Raw genomic sequence first — 15,806 nt, 5'->3', positions numbered from 1 at the left:
TTTTTTGGCTGAACACCTTAGCTGTTGGGTTTGTGTGTTAATTTCTTAAAGGGGCACCCACACACTGCTCAAATGTCAAGGGGCTCTCCGTGGGTGCTACCTGCTTTCCTGTGTGTTTTTCCTAGGGGTAATTTGCTCTGGCGCACATTCCCTCATGTGGAATCCCTGGTGTGGTTGCATATGTTATAGAGCCAGATAGACCAGATGTCAGGCTGTAGCTTTACAGGGCATGACTGTGCTGGCAAACTTAGCCACCCTGGACTTCAGTTTTCTCTTCTGTCACATGTGGACATAGTGACCTTATCTCCTTTCATTGCAGGAGACTTGGGCGAAATAATGGGAGTGAAAAGTGCTCAGAAAAATCTCAAAACACTATTGATGTCTTACTGTGTTTGTGCTTTTTACTCGGTTTCTTTCACCTTTCCCTTTTTTTTTTTTTTTTTTTTTAAATGAACCACTTCTTTTAATTATAACAAGACATCTAAGTCTTTTCCCCTCTGTCCACTCCTTACCGAGAGATTTAATTGCTAGGGTCTTTTGGAGTAGCTATTTGTCTTTTTTTTTTTTTTTTTTTTCTCTTCCCGTAAATCCATCTCTTTTGATGCCCCAGTCCTCATATTTACTGGTATCTGAGAGAAACATGGTGTGGATGAGGAGACAGGGTGGGATCACCTTGAAATGTTCAGAGTCCTGGGCCCTGGTTTCAGATCCAAAGCTGATGAACAAGTCAGCAGACTCTAGGCTAGAGCTCTGGCTTGACCTTTAACAGTGACCTTGAACTAAGGACTCAACTCCTTGGGGAAATCAGTCTATGAGGTTAAGCAATGCTGAGCAGAGGCAAGAACAGGTGAGATTGTCTCTGACACACTTAGTAAAGGTTTCATCAGGCTCCTGAGCCCCCACCCTCTGCATCTTCCCCAGTCCTAGGGCAGTAGTTCTCAAACTGTAGTCACCTAGAGTACACCTATAGAACCACTGACCTAGGAGGTGAGAGGGAGTAAGAGAATGAGGTTTGTTCTGGAATGTCATTGTTTTAATATCTCACCTAGAGAGACAGTGTTTCAGGAACTTGTCTAAACCACTTTGTATTTCCAGTACCCGTGCCTATTACCACTATCCTGTTTGAATCATTCTGATTGCTCTTCAAATGAATTATTTTTCACACACACACACACACACACACGCACACACACACACACACACACACACACAGAGATAGAAAGATAGGATCGCCTCTCCTTTTTGTACTGTATTTAGTCATTGGTTCCTAGGTCATTCTTTGGTAGACTGAGGTTGGTGATAAATCCAACAACTGCCCCATTTCCTTTCTTTGGGAACCTCAGGCATTTGGAAAGAGGAGGTTGCATAAAGTTCTGGCAGCTTGAACCTTAAATTTGGAGAATGCATGAGCAAGTTTAAAAAGAATTGCAGTGTGGTGTCTTCTCATAATGGGCAGCTTACCCAGGCCTTGGAGCAGGTGTTGTACACCCCATGACAGATGTCCTATGGTGGCCACATCTGGGGAAGGCCTTCCATTCCTTCTGGTAGTAACTGAGATGCTCCCTCACTCTCCAGTGGGGAGTAAGGCCAAATGACAGGGGCAGCAGTACAGTATCAGTGCTGCTGGGTGTGATTTAGCTTATAAGCAAGCACTTTTGGGGCAAAGTCCAATCTTAAGTTTTTCTCCTTGTCCCTTTAAGCGATGGTCCTGGGCTGGGAGCTATGACTTATGGTAGCCTAGATTGTGGCAATGATTTTTAGCTACTTTTTATCAGAGAGGCTTGGATCCTGCTTGAGTCAGGCAGTTCCCATCCTAAAGCAGGAATAGGGTTATGTAGCACCCACATGGACTAGGTATGAGAGAGAGTCAACATTTAAACTAATTTTGTGTTGCTGTGCCGAATGAAGTGTCACCTGGCCATCATGCTTTATCTCAGCTTTCCATTTGTTCTTTGTTATGGTTTTAAAATGACCAGCACTAGAAAAACCTGTCAGTAAAGCAGAAACCTATTAAGAAGCTCGAGTGTGGCACTTGGTGTTAAAGTAGATAACACTGCAAGACCCAAGCCTGTCTTCCTGCCTCTAATCAGGAAGAAATCATCTTTGGGTTGTAATTCTTAAGCTTTACTAGCTAATTTAAATGGTTTTGGCATTTAACATAAGTAGGGAACATTTCTGTTTTAAAATTCTTTCCCATAACTTGATGTTTATATTTTGGATGCTACGCCTACTTTCCATCACTAGGATTTTTTCCCCCCCAGTGTTGGGAAAGCTGCTTTCCTTATCACTGTTTTTCCCTGTTCTCAGCATGTGACTATATTCTATCTTTGCTCCCTTGGATAAATCTGTTTTGAGTCAGTCATTATGATACTTTATTTCTCTTTGGTCATCAGAGCTGTTGTTACTGGGTCATAGAGATTCAAGGCCCATTCCTGGAACATGGTTCCAGCCTTCCTAGAGGGTGCTTTTTAACTAAAACTTGGGTTGTATTGTACTTGCTCAATTCTAATATACATTTTTTCACACTTCATCATTTTCCAACTTCAGAAATCCAGATGGCTCTTAAAATGATGAATACACAATGTATGGTTTCTTTTTCCTTTTCCCATAACTTGGCTCGTTAATAGACTGACATCCAATTTTTGGCATTCTGAAACAAAGCAATTTTTATTTTTTTTATTTTTTTATTTTTTTATTATTTTTTTTTTTTTTAGTATTCTCAGTATTTTATTGAAATAAAACCATGTAACGGCCATGACAATGATTTGAAATATAATCATCACCCCGAAAGGATGTCAACATCACAGTGTTTATAGAAGAGAATGCAGAAGATGCACATTTGAAAGCGAATGTAACATTGTAAAATCGACCCACATCTAGAACCATAAAAGTAAGGAAAGTCAAATAATGCAGGCTTATTTACATGATGGAAGAGGGAGGGGAATATCGCAGAGTTTCTGTCACACTTTCGTATAATATATGCATTTTCACCTACATTTAGTTTGTATAAAATGATTGGGCCCTAATCCCACTCTAGACCATTAGGTCAAGACCCTAAAACTTAAGAATGATTCCTTCCTCATTTTACAGTTTTATTCTTGATATTCCTCTAAATAAAGACCAAGCCCTGGCAGGTGTTGCTCAGTGATTAGAGCACTGGTCTGCACACACAGGGTCGCTGGTTTGATTCCCAGTCAAGGGCACACACCTGGGTTAGAATTCCCACCCTGCCCCCCAGTTGGGGGGAGGCAACCAATCACCTCTCTCCCCCTCCCCCTTCCCTACTATTCTCTAAAATCAGTGGAAAAAATATCCTTACTCCTCAGGTGAAGATTAAAAGTTAAAAAAATAAAATAAAAAGAAAAAGAAACCAAAACTATTTTGGAGCTGAATCATACCTAAAGTGTAATTAGAAAGTAACATAGTCACATAACAAGAGCCAAAAGAGAAATACAACTACAATTGCTTTACCTTCCAACTTCTGAAGTTATTGTACAATTCATTACAACTAAGTTTAGTTATGCATTCACTAGTTGATTTTTACCAGTCTCAAAATTTTAGGAATGGGCACATCCTAGTACCTGGAAACTTCCTATGTTACAAAGTAAACGCAAACATTTTCTATTTTAAAATTCCTGTTTTATTTCTGAGTAAAACAAAGAACTCCTGGAGGTCAAACAAAGAAAAGATATACCATGTTCATGAAACGAAGAGTCTGAGGTAGAAGTCAAGCAATATAACCCACAACATTTTTAGGAAGGTGTTTATTCCCAGCAACCATCTCACCACTCCAGAAAGATCTTATTTTTTTTTTAAATGTCTCAAGTTCAAAAAAAAAATTATTTTCCAAAGTCAGATGCAAAATGACGACCAACAGAACACACACACACACACACACACGTTTGTCTTGCTAACAAAGTAAACAGTTTTAGGAAAAGCTGCTGACGTTTCTCTCAGTAGTAACCGTAGGGAGGCCACTGGTTGTAGCCGTAATTGCCATACTGGTGAGGGTGGTACAGCTCTTGTCTGTGCTGCTGGTAGTTGTTACCCCAGGGGCGTCCGTGCCATTGGTTGGATCGGTTGTCACTGGGCCACCCCCGTCTGCTGTCCCTACCTCTAAACTGTCTGTTGTCTTGCAACCAATTGCCTCTATTCCTCTGGCCCCCACCCGCTCTGCTGTTCCAATCCTCCACAATCGGAGGGGTCGCTGGAGGGCGTTTCAGGTATTCCTGGTATTCTTGGTCATCTTCTGTGAATCGGCTGGCAAACATCTCTTCGAAATTCGGAGCCGCTTCAGAAGTATCAGTCATTCTGAAATCCTCACCCCTCCTCCAATTTTGATTCTTTACCCCAGGAGAAAATATGGCTTCTACGCAGTGCTTTCCAACTGACAAAATTGAGCAGCATTTGAATGAGCTCGGCAGTTCCCAGACTGTGGGGGAAGAATGATGTTGGGGTGGATGTGAACAGGTGTGTTCTGGTAAAGGGCAAGCCAATGTGGAAGCAGTGCCCACTGTTTCTCCTTCTCTTAGAGTCTCCACATGTGCACCATCACATCAAAGACCCTGGGAAGTACCGCAGTCGACAGCGTCAGCAATAAAATAACTTGGTTGTATTTATTAAATTAAACATTTCCCAGAACATTTTGAGGATTTGTGTGTAATTAGTGAACTGGCACATTCCAACAATTCTAGCAAGTGCTTTAATAGCTTCTGTGGATGGGGAAATTTTACCTAATATGTCATTAAAGTAAAGGGCATTTGTTAAATATGGATATTAATTGATTAGTGAACTCTCCAGGTGTTTGCTGTTTTTTGATTTCAGAATGGAGAGAAAACACTTTAAGCTGTGGTGGCTAAGAACGTCTCCATGGAGAAGCTAGAGTAAGAAAACGCTGTAAATGATGGCTGGCACTTTTGTAGAGGAAAAGGGGTGTTTCAGTTTGGTGGTGTAATGGAGCAGTAATGTGAAGACCTGTTCTGGTGTCTGCATATAGACACATTTCAGAGCGCATATGAAAAGGACCCTGCCTAGCACAGAGTGAGACCCTGTGAATCTGTGGTGGTCTGAGAACCTAGCTATTGTTAAGCTCTTTCCTTGCTTTTGTAAATTCACTGAAGGAGCAGATGAGTTCCAGTGACCACAGGAGAGCTAGTTGTGGATAAACAGGAGGGGAGGCACAGCACTCAGGTCGAAAACAAGGAGGGATGCAGGAGAAAGAAATGAAGAAAGAACTTGTTCTTAGTCCCTTAGAGGATAGTAGTTCCAGGTACAGAGGAATCTGGTCCAGTTGAGGAATTTTGGATATTTTGGAAAAGGGTGTTTTGGAAGACCCCCCACAAAGAAGGGTCTTAATTGGAGTTTCAAAAAAAAAAAAAAAAAAATAGCAAGAAGCCCTGCTGGTGTGGCTCAGTTTATTGAGTGTTGCCACATGCACTGAAAGGTTGCCAGTTTTATTCCCACTCAAGGCACATATCCAAGTTGCAGGCTTGAGCCAGGTGTGTGTGGAAGGCAACCAATAGGTGTTTCTCTTTCTCCCTCTCCCTCCTCCTTCTCTTCTTCCTTCTTCTCCTCCTTTTTTTCTCTCTCCCTCTTCCTTTCTCTTACCCCCCTCTCTTCCATATTCTCTCTCTCTCTCTCTCTCTCTCTCTCTCTCTCTCTCTCTCTAAGAAAAAAAAATAACAAAAACAAAGAACTTTTACAACTCAACAATAAATAAGGAAATAACCCAATTTCAAATGGGCTTAGGATTTAGATACTGCTTCCAAGAAGATATACAAATGGCCAATAAATGCATGGAAAGATGCTCAACATCATTAGTTATTGGGAAATACAAATCAAAACTATAGTGAGGAAACACTTCACACCCATCATGGTGGCTGTAATAATAATGATAATAATAATAATAATAAAAGATATAATAACATGTGTCAGCAAGGTAGTGAAGAATCATAATTTTCATATATTTCAATGTAGGTGGGCATGTAAAATTTTACAGCCACTTTGTAAAATAGTAGTTCCTCAAAATGTTAAGCATAGAGGTATCTCATGACCAATTCTACTCCTTGGTATACACCCAAGAAAACAGAGGACATATGTTCATGCAAACACTTGCACATAAATGTTCATAAAATAGCATTATTTATAAAAGCCCCAAAGTGGAAATAACCCACATTTCCACCTGCTGATGAATGGATAAACAAAATATGATATATCCATATAATTCTTTGAAAACATACTATATGAATAAAGCCAGACACAAAAGACTACATATTATATAATTCTCTTATGGAGGGTCCAGAATAGGAAAATCCATGATGACAGAAATTACATTAGTGGTTGCCAGGGGCTGGGGAGGGGAAGGAATGGGGAGTGACTATTAATGGGTATGTGGTTTATTTTTTGGGGGTGGTGAAAATATTCTGGAATTAAATAGTGGTGATGGTTGTACAACTTTGTGAATATATTGAAAACTAATGAGCTGTAGCCCTGGCCAGTGTGGTTCAGTTGGTCAGGCAGTATTTCATGCACCAAAATTTTGCTGATTCAATTCCTGGCCAGGCTGTAGGCTTGATCCTTGATAGGGGGCTTGCTTGCAGGAGGCAGCTGATCTCTGTTTCACTCTCAACTCTTACACCAATACCCCCCTTCACACACACCTCTCTCTCTCTCTCTCCATATATATATATATATATATATATATATATATATATATATATATGTACACAATATATGACATTTTTCAGAAACTACTGAATTGTACACTTTCAAAGGGTGAATTGAATGGTATGTGAATACCTCAATTAAAACAACAACAGCACAGCAAAAAGGCCATTGTGGCTGGGGCAAGAGGAGACTAACAAGAAAAAAGCGGTGAGGAGATCCAGGAGTTAGGGTATCAATTTCAGGCCAGATTTTCTGCTCTTGGGAAAATAAAATACCTAGATAATTTATTTCTCCTTGTTTGCTTTTGGGTCCCTTAGGATATTCCTATTACCATTTCATTCAAAAATCCTTCCCCTGAATTAAAAGTATTTTGTTCCAAGTTGCTCACACAGTAAGTGGGATAGTTTCCATGGCAAATGCCTGTGATCTCCAGATCAGCATGTGTTTCTGGATTTCCCTCTGGACACAAATTCCATATTTAGGCATCTGTGGTGATCCACCAGAGGGCATTAGTCAGTGCTGACTGGGCAACTTCTGTTTAGCTTTTCCCTTAAGATTTGACTCTGGTAGACATTTTAGTGTCATCTTCTAATTTGTTTATGGAACTCTGTCAAGGCCTTTAAAAAAAAATATCTGTATTAAACAGGGTTCACATGGCACTTGGCATTATACAAGCATTAGCGTGTTTGGGTCCAAGAGTCATGATACTACATGAGGTTTAATACCACCGAATTGAGGTCCTGTCCCCTCGGTAGAGATATTTCTTCTGTCTTTAGCAGTGTGTTGTAGCTGTGCTTCTGTAACTCATGGACAGGAAGCACCTGGAAAGCTTGTTAAAAGTGCTGATTCAGTAGTCCTGGGTTGAGGCTTGGGATTCTGCAGTTATAACAAGCTCCCATTGATGTGGGTGCTGCCGATCCATGGATCACACTGAATAGGTATTAGCTGACATGGTATAGAGAAGATGTCTTTGGAGTGGGATAGAGCTGAATGTCAAAGGTCACTCCACCACTCATTTTCTGTGGGAACTTGGACAAGGTAAGTGACATCTGAGCCACAGTTTTCATTATCTGTAAGATCAGAATAAGCTCTAGCTCTTAGAAAAGTGTCTAACATGATGCACCTGGAATGTTAGGTATTATTTGACTTTTTCCTTTCACAAGGGTTACAAATTCCAAGGTAAAGACCAAGCAAAAAATATATAAAAGAAAGCCACGAGTTTTGAAGAGGTTTTCTATTTGTGTGGAGGGGGTGGGAGAGAAGAGAGGATATAGGGGAAGTGGGATATGAATCCTAGTCCTCAGGACAATATTAATTTGCTTATTGGTTCGCAGGTTAGCATAGTTTTTTTGTTTATTTGTTTTAAAAATATTTTTACTGATTTCAGAGAAAAAGGGAGAGGGAGAGAGAGAGAGAAACATCAATGATTAGAGGGACTCATTGACTGGCTGCCTCTTGCACTCCCCAACTGGGCATGGAGCTTGCTGCTACCCAGGCATGTGCCCTGACCGAGAATTGAACCGTGCCCCTTGGCAGGTCAGTACTCAACCACTGAGCTATATCAGCTGGGCTAGCATAGTTTTAATAAAATAACTGTGCTAGTCTCAGCAGAGGCTGGATAATTTTTAATCTTTGCTTTCATGAAGTTGGTGTCTGTTTGACCACCAGGTCATCTCTGAGTTGCTCACTTGTTGCTACACTTCCTTAGTGGGGTGGACTCTGCCCATCCTTTCCTTGTTACCTTCCCTGCCTCACGGACTTTTCTCTCCTGGAGGAAGTAAAGGCAGCTCAAATGCAATACATTGAGTTTCATGAGCAACATGGGGTAACTTTCTGGTGATGAGATTGAAAATATTTGCTTCATTGTGGACTTCAGGAAATCTGGGCATTTCATTAGTTTATCTTCCTAACTTTGGATAGGTTAAATTGAATTAGGTTAATGGGGGAACAGCTATAGGAAGACCTGGGAACTAAATCCTGACACTGACTAATTCTCCCACCTGGAGCCTGTGTAGCTTGCTCTCAGAGAGCCTCAACTTTCTTTTGTCCCTACTTCCTGGGGTTAGGGCTCAAATGAATTGCATTAGAGAGGGCATTGTGAGCTCTCGGAGCATGCAGTTTCTGTAAAGTCTGCTCCATCACCCCACAGTGCTAGTAGAGGTACTTATGTCATCACAGGGTTACACAAAAATGAGTTGTGGCTTGTTATCTTTTGTTCTGTTTCTATTTCCTTTTTCCTCATTTGAAGTGGGAGAAAATAAGAGATTATGTTTATATTTCAAGTAAGCTGAGGGATTCTTTTCACTTTCTTCTAGGCGAAAAAAAGACACAACATAATGTTTAAGATTTTAACAAAACCACAAGTGCAAGAAACCAAACTCATTTCAAGTCCCCACAGCCTGAAAAACAGTGCTTTCCTAAGGATGGTGATTTGACCTTGTGAAGTCCTGTTCCACCTTCCTGTTTAACCATTTCTTGTGGGCTGGCAGGGTTGGGCCTTTAATGACTGATGACTTTGAAAGAAACAAGATGAGCCACTTTGTTAAGGTGCCAGACCTGATTGTTTAAATAAAAGTATGCTGCATCAACATCAAAGAATCAAAGATAAAGTATTGGGGTGGAAGCCTAGCTCTCCAGGCCTGATTGGCACTTGCTGTCCTTCTGGAAGGTAGAGGAGATTAGAGATGTCTTGTGGAAGTGGGAATGATCTGATTTCAGAGGTGAGTAAATGTGTGTGCTGTAATCTTGTCAACTTTCATAGCCACTGCAGGTACCTCACTGTGGTCAGAGAGGTTATGCCTCAGGGAGCAGTTTGTTTTGAGACTGCTTAGGAATTTGTTGCCTCACACAGTCCAAGGTGAAAGCCAACAGCAGCTATTAGTCTAGAAGTTGTTATTATTCCTGAAGAATAGAATCTACCTTGTCATTAAGGTAGCAGTAAGGAAGCTGCCCTGCTGCTGAGAAGGAGCAGGTGGAAAAGCTGGGTGTACCTTAAGTAATTCCTTTCAAGTGAAATCCTTATGCAACTGTAATGGTTTAAAAAACCAAACTAGCTCAATGGTTAAAAATTTCATGCTTATATAAAGACCCTAGGCTTTATTTTAAAAAAAATGGACAGGTCTCCCAATTTCCCCTCTGGAGAATTAGACATTTTCTTTTTAATCACATTTGTTTTCTGACATTGCCACCCGTACACCCCCTGGTCCACTTAATGGTCATCTTTAAAAATTGAACAAGGAATCTTAAATTAGGGACCTTGTTTATGAATAGCTCTTGCTCATAAACCCAACTAAACTGTGAATTTCTGCAGAGGAAGGATATTCGTTTTTGTGGCTTAGTGTGTCTGGAGAGAATCAATAAAAATATATTGAGCTGGATAACTACTTCTTCTGGGTTTCTCCTCCACTGTGTAGTCTATGAATTTTTCTGTCAGTATATTATATATTATTTTTATTAATTAACATTTCCCTAGAGGTTATTATGTGCTAACCTAGCACATGGTTCTGAGCACCTTACAAATGCTGATCCCTTTCATCCACAGCTGTCAGAAGCAGGAACTATTACTTACCCCTCTTGGACAGTTGAAAAAACTGAGGCAAAGGAAGGTCAAGCGAAGTGTCCAAGGTCCTGCAGCTACCATGTAGCTCAGAGTTGTACCCAGGTGTGGTTTCAAGGTTCCTGCTCTCAACAAGCTTGGCTGAGCTCTGGTAGACTCCCCTTCCTCCTGCTTCAGCTCTCACATGTTACCTTTGCTTCCCTCCCCTCTGGGTTTCCTGAGTTATGGAGAAATTGGATCAGACATGATTTCCACTTCCCTTCTTTTCACCTCTTTTGTCCTCTGCCTCCATTCTGCCCACTTCCAAGTTCCAGAAAAACATAACCCTGAGTTTGGAAAAATTGAGTAATATCTGGAGCATCATAACTCACTCATATGGGCCCAGACTAGGAATGAGACAGGGACAGGCCATTCACACAAGGACTATTTATTTAACTTTTTAATTTGTTGACAGAGAGAAAGAGAGAAACACGGACTTGTTGTTCCACTTATTTGTGCATTCATTAGTTGCTCTTTTTTTTTTTTTAAGGTTCTTCTTGCTGCTTATTTTTTTTTAATTTCTTTATTAATTAAAGTATTACATGTGCTTTTTGTATGTACCCTGACAGAGATCAGACCCCACAACCTTGGCACTTGGGGATGATGCTCTAACCCTGTGGTTGGCAAACTGCAGCTTGTGAGCCACATACAGCCCTTTGGCCCCTTGAGTGTGGCTCCTCCACAAAATACTATGGCCTGGGAGAGTCTATTTTGAAGAAGTGGCCTTAGAAGAAGTTTAAGTTTAAAAAATTTGGCTCTCAAAAGAAATTTCAATCGTTATACTGTTGATATTTGGCTCTTTTGACTAATGAGTTTGCAGACTACTACTCTAACCAATTGAGCTATCCAGCCAAGGCCACAGAGGCTGTTTAGAATGAACCCTGGATAAGGCCATGGGCCTCTGAGTTTGCCAGGTGACAGGCTGTGTGACTTCATGTACGCATGAATCACCTGGGCATCCTGTTGAGGCACAGATTCTTATTTGTTGGGTCTGAGGTGAGGCCTGAGATTCTGCATTTTTGTTCTCTGCTTCAAGGAATGTTGAGGTTGCCGGTGCTGGGCCCAGAGCTCTGAAGGAGCCCTAAGTCTGTGCAAGGTCACACCTGTTACTCCAAGCACAATAGGCCTTATCCCTAACTTGGGACCCAGAGTCAGACTTAAGAAAGATACGTAGAGAAATACATACTGAGGGACTGCAAGTTGCCCAAAGGCAAGGAGAAGCTTAAAACAGAATGAAAGTGAAACTGAAAGTGAAAGTAAAGGAAATGTGATGCTTTCGAAATGAAGAGTATTATTTCCAAACGTGAGCTGAAAAGCATTCTATTTATGATGGAAAATTTATTACAGAGCATCTCTAGTGATATAGCTGTGAGAATGTAAAGTATAAAACTCCTGTGTGAGTTTCAATTTTACAAAGAACCTATGCTACTAGCCCCTAAAACTCCTGAAACTAACTTTTTAAGGCTCTTCACCGTCTTCTTAGGTTCTCCCTGCTTCCCAACTTCATCTGCGAGGGTGTGAAATAATGTCCTAGGAACCAATATTGGAATACCAACCGGTAGTCTACAGAATGTTGTCATTGTATACCATTTGAGCAAGATTGCATCTCATAATTATTCAGCTATTTTTTATACACGGAAGTAGTACAGTGTCTCACTCTGTGACAATTAGGGGCTCACAAGAGACAGAGTAGGGGGCAAGCATGGGTGAGAGAGCATGACCTGGTGACTCTTGTTCTTTATACTAGACCTGGCTCCTTAAATACATTTATCCAATGGGCAGTTGAATTGGTTTGCCTTGTTTGACTTTGCACAGGACAAGGCATCTACGTAGATTTGCTTTTATAAAAAACAAGAGTCCCAGTGCATGAATTTCATGCACTTGGTGGGGTCCCTTAGCCCAACCTGTGCCCTCTCGCAGACTGGGAGCCCTCAGGGGATGTCGAGCAGTTGGACAGCCTTAACACTGCTGTGAAGGCAGGAGAGGCTCCTGGTACCACTGCTGCGCTTGCCAGTCATGAGCCAGGCCTCTGGCTGAGCAGTGCTCCCCATGAGGGAACACACTGTCCACCAGAGGGCAGCTTCTGCGTTGAGCGTCTGCCCCCCTGGTGGTCAGTGCAAGTCATAGTGACCAGTCATTCCACCTTTTGGTAGATTTGCATATTAGCCTTTTATTATATAGGATGATGTTTTATAAATTTAACATACATACAGAAACACAAATTACATGTATACATTTGAGGGAATTTCCATTCCATGAACATATCTATTCTTAGCACAAATGAAGAGAGCTACCAGCACGCCAGAATCTCCCCTTGGGCCTGCCCCTTCGGTTGCTTCCTTCTTCATGGTAGTTACATGTCCTAACTTCTAACACTATAGATCACTTGGACTATTTCTAAGTTTTATAGAAACACATTCATACTTTTGTATTCTTTTATCTTTAATGACTTTCTATATTGTGGTTCCTTCCTTCATGTAGTGACCTTGAGTTTATATAAGATATCTTAACCTAGGCAGCTGCAGGGGATTTAGAAACTCAGTAAATCACAATTTCCATTATATAAACATAACACAATTATGGGTTAGGGCCATTTGAGTTGTTTTCAGCTTTTGGCTTTTATGAATAATGCTGCCTTGAACACACATGTACACATGTCAGTTCGCATAGGTCTGTGTTTCTGGTGTGTGTGTATGTGAGTGTAAGTGGTGTGTCCTGCGATGTGAATATGTTCAGCTTTACTAGATACAGTCACACAATGTTCCAATATGGCTATTCCAGTTTATGCTCCCATCTGGTGTGGCTGAGAGTGCCATTACTCCACATTCTTACTCATACTTAGCTTAAATCATGTAAAAATTGTGGCTATTCCTGTGTTTGTACAGAGGTGTTTCCGTGTGGTTTTACTTTTTATTTCTCATCACTATTTGAAGCTTAGCATCTTTGCATGTGTATGTTGGCATTTTGATATCCTCTTCTGTGAAGTGCCTATTCAAGTCTCCTGCCTACTTTTTAATTATAGTGTTTGTTTTACTTTTGAAAACAGAGTGAGAATTTCATGGAAACATCTATGAAAAGTTTTTTAAAAAAAATATTTTTATTGATTTCAGAAAGGAATGAAGAGGGAGAGAAAAACAGAAACATCAATGATGAGAGAGAATAATTGATCATCTGCCTCCTGCATGTCCCGCACTGGGGATCAAGTCTGCAACCTGAGCATGTGCACTGACGGGGAATCAAACTGTAGGGCCCCAGGACTTGTGAGTTCCTGCTTCAGAGGTTGACTCTCAACCACTGGCTGGCTGTGAAAATTTTTTGAAATCTTTAGTGATGAGAGTCACCTGTCAGTGATATATGATTGCATTCTCAAGCATAATTCCTAGAGAGCCCCTCTGACAGGAGACCTGGGTGTGGTCCACAGGATTGTAAAGTTGTAAGATCACCTGAAAACTGAAAAGCATTTAACTTACTGATGTGTTTGCCTTTTATGGAAGTCACTCTTGAAGATTGTAGACCAACTCCAAAAGTATTGCTGAAAACATTCTTGGAATTGCTTTGAGTAGGTTATTCTGGATATTTTTAGTTAGTTTCAAAATGCACTTTGAAGCCTGTACTTGAGAAACGCAAAAGATCTCAGAACCCAGTGCAGTAAATAAAGAGGGTGCTTCATGGATGACTTAAAAATAAAAACATTATTTATTAGGCATGCTTGTAAAGGAATGGACCTTCCTTTCTTGGGTGAAGTGCGAAGACATTAGCAGGGAAACAGAAGGCACTGCATGAAAATCTTTCTTTTTTCTATTATCTTTTCATCTTTGCAGTAACCTAGGAGGTGAGGTACTTACTGTTGTGAGTATTCCACTTTACAGATGAAAAGTGAGAGATTTAGGAAGAGAAAGAAAGCATGATTTAGGAGTGAAACCTAGTTCTCTTACCTGAGGGCCACTAGTACCTTTTCCCTACCCTTCCTCACCTTGAAAAGTGTTAGAGGAATTACATACCAGTTGCAGACAGAAAAACTTGCGCAGGTGGTGAAGGTCTGGCTTCCACCCTGCCCTGTTATTGACCCTCAGGAACTGGGTGGCCCTCTGCCCTCTGGAGCTCTGAGGCAGGAGGAGATCTCGGAGCCAGGCTTTGGTGTATTCATTCTTCCCAGGACAGATCCTGTGGCCCTACTGTTTGGAAACAATTTAATCTTTCTGTGTCCTGCCTGGGCTCATAGTCTGACCTATATGTCTTTTTACACTGTCTGTTCTTTTACTTCCTGGCTGGCAAGCTGCCACCCAGGAAATACTCTAAAAAATGTATTGAATATTGTCACTGTTGGAAACTATAGGATATATCTTGTGTGGTAAATTGTCTCTTTCCAGATGGGCACTTGTATAAAATCTGACCAATAGGGCCAGAATATTGCTGAATTTTTCAATATTCATTCACTCATGATCTTAAAAGAAAATTACCCATTAGTTTTCTGGTGTCTAACACAGACCTTCAGAAATTATCCTTGAAAAGAATGCCGTGGGCAGATTGCTTTCAGATAGACCTTGGGCATCCAGCTGCCCCTGAGAGGTGGAGTCTGGGAGAGACCCCCAAATACATTTGACCATTGCAGAGGCTTGTTCTCACCTTTCCTGTCTGACGGACTCCCCCCACCCCTGCCCGCAACCACAACAAGCTGGCCCTCTTCCACTGAGAGCGGCAATGTCGTCTAAAAGCTGAGTACACAGAAAGCAGAAGCTGCAACCTATTTTTTTGGGCTCAAAGCCAGAGCAAAGAAGCCTCAGGACTTCTCTTGAGACAGCACAGTAGCATGATTGTCTCATTTGGTGGGTATTTATTCTTAGAGCCTTATATTCCTACACAGTAATACTTTTGCAGTTGGTCATCAGGGCAAAGCCCTTGGTCATGGGTAATCAGATAACTGAATCATTTCCTGTACAGATTAGAATTTTATTTCATTCATATTCAGTTTTCCCTGGATAAAATGAAGCGCTTGAGAATAAATGTGAGGACATTTTAATGAACACCTCCCCTAGTAGGTATTTATTTTCTCATCACATTTATTTTCCTATAGAGGGTTCTAGAGCCAGAGCGAAGAGCCAGGTGTTACTAAGGAGCAGCTCATGTTCCACAAAGACTCGGAATACCCGATGTGGCCACCTTACCTGTTTTCTCCGTAGATAACAGGATTATAGTAACCTTACACATGTGCAGTTTGTACACCTCAGATTTGGACTTTGTTGGTGGATGTCTGAATTCACCTCCTGTCCACCTCTCCCGCCCCTTAAAAAAAAAAAAGACACTTATAAATAGTGCTTTGTCTTTTGAGTTTTACAGGGCACTGAGTAAACAGAAGCTATACATTGTGAAAGGAGGAATAAAGGGCAGCCCACATCCTTAATTTTTGAGTGGGTGTAACTAGCAACTAGTTCCTGGATGTGTAACTAGGATGTAGGTCATGATCCTACGGCGTCTCTGGCAGCGCTACAGTAAACACTGTCTCCCTGTAGGGCACTGTGTTATCTTAAGGTACAAAGGTCTAAGG

General features: G+C 41.1%; 2 protein-coding genes across 3 annotated transcripts in view; one reads left to right on the top strand and one right to left on the bottom strand.

Annotated features, from left to right (window-relative positions):
• The window catches only part of STXBP6 (syntaxin binding protein 6), a 255,314-nt gene that overhangs the window by 1,576 nt on the left and 237,932 nt on the right, over window positions 1–15,806 (top strand). The window lies entirely within an intron of this gene.
• LOC118726179 (RNA guanine-N7 methyltransferase activating subunit) lies at window positions 3,906–4,350 on the bottom strand. Its single transcript, XM_036450626.2, has one exon. The coding sequence runs from the start codon at window positions 4,308–4,310 to the stop codon at window positions 3,954–3,956; it is 357 nt and encodes a 118-aa protein (XP_036306519.1). The 5' UTR covers window positions 4,311–4,350; the 3' UTR covers window positions 3,906–3,953.

Source organism: Pipistrellus kuhlii, unplaced genomic scaffold (assembly GCF_014108245.1).
Source record: "Pipistrellus kuhlii isolate mPipKuh1 unplaced genomic scaffold, mPipKuh1.p scaffold_m20_p_1, whole genome shotgun sequence".
Classification (NCBI taxonomy): Eukaryota; Metazoa; Chordata; class Mammalia; order Chiroptera; family Vespertilionidae; genus Pipistrellus; species Pipistrellus kuhlii.
This window is presented reverse-complemented; position numbering and strand designations above follow the sequence as displayed.

Excerpts from the sequence above, each read along its gene's own strand:
- LOC118726179 (XM_036450626.2), bottom strand. The coding sequence starts at position 4,310 with ATGACTGATACTTCTGAAGCGGCTCCGAATTTCGAAGAGATGTTTGCC.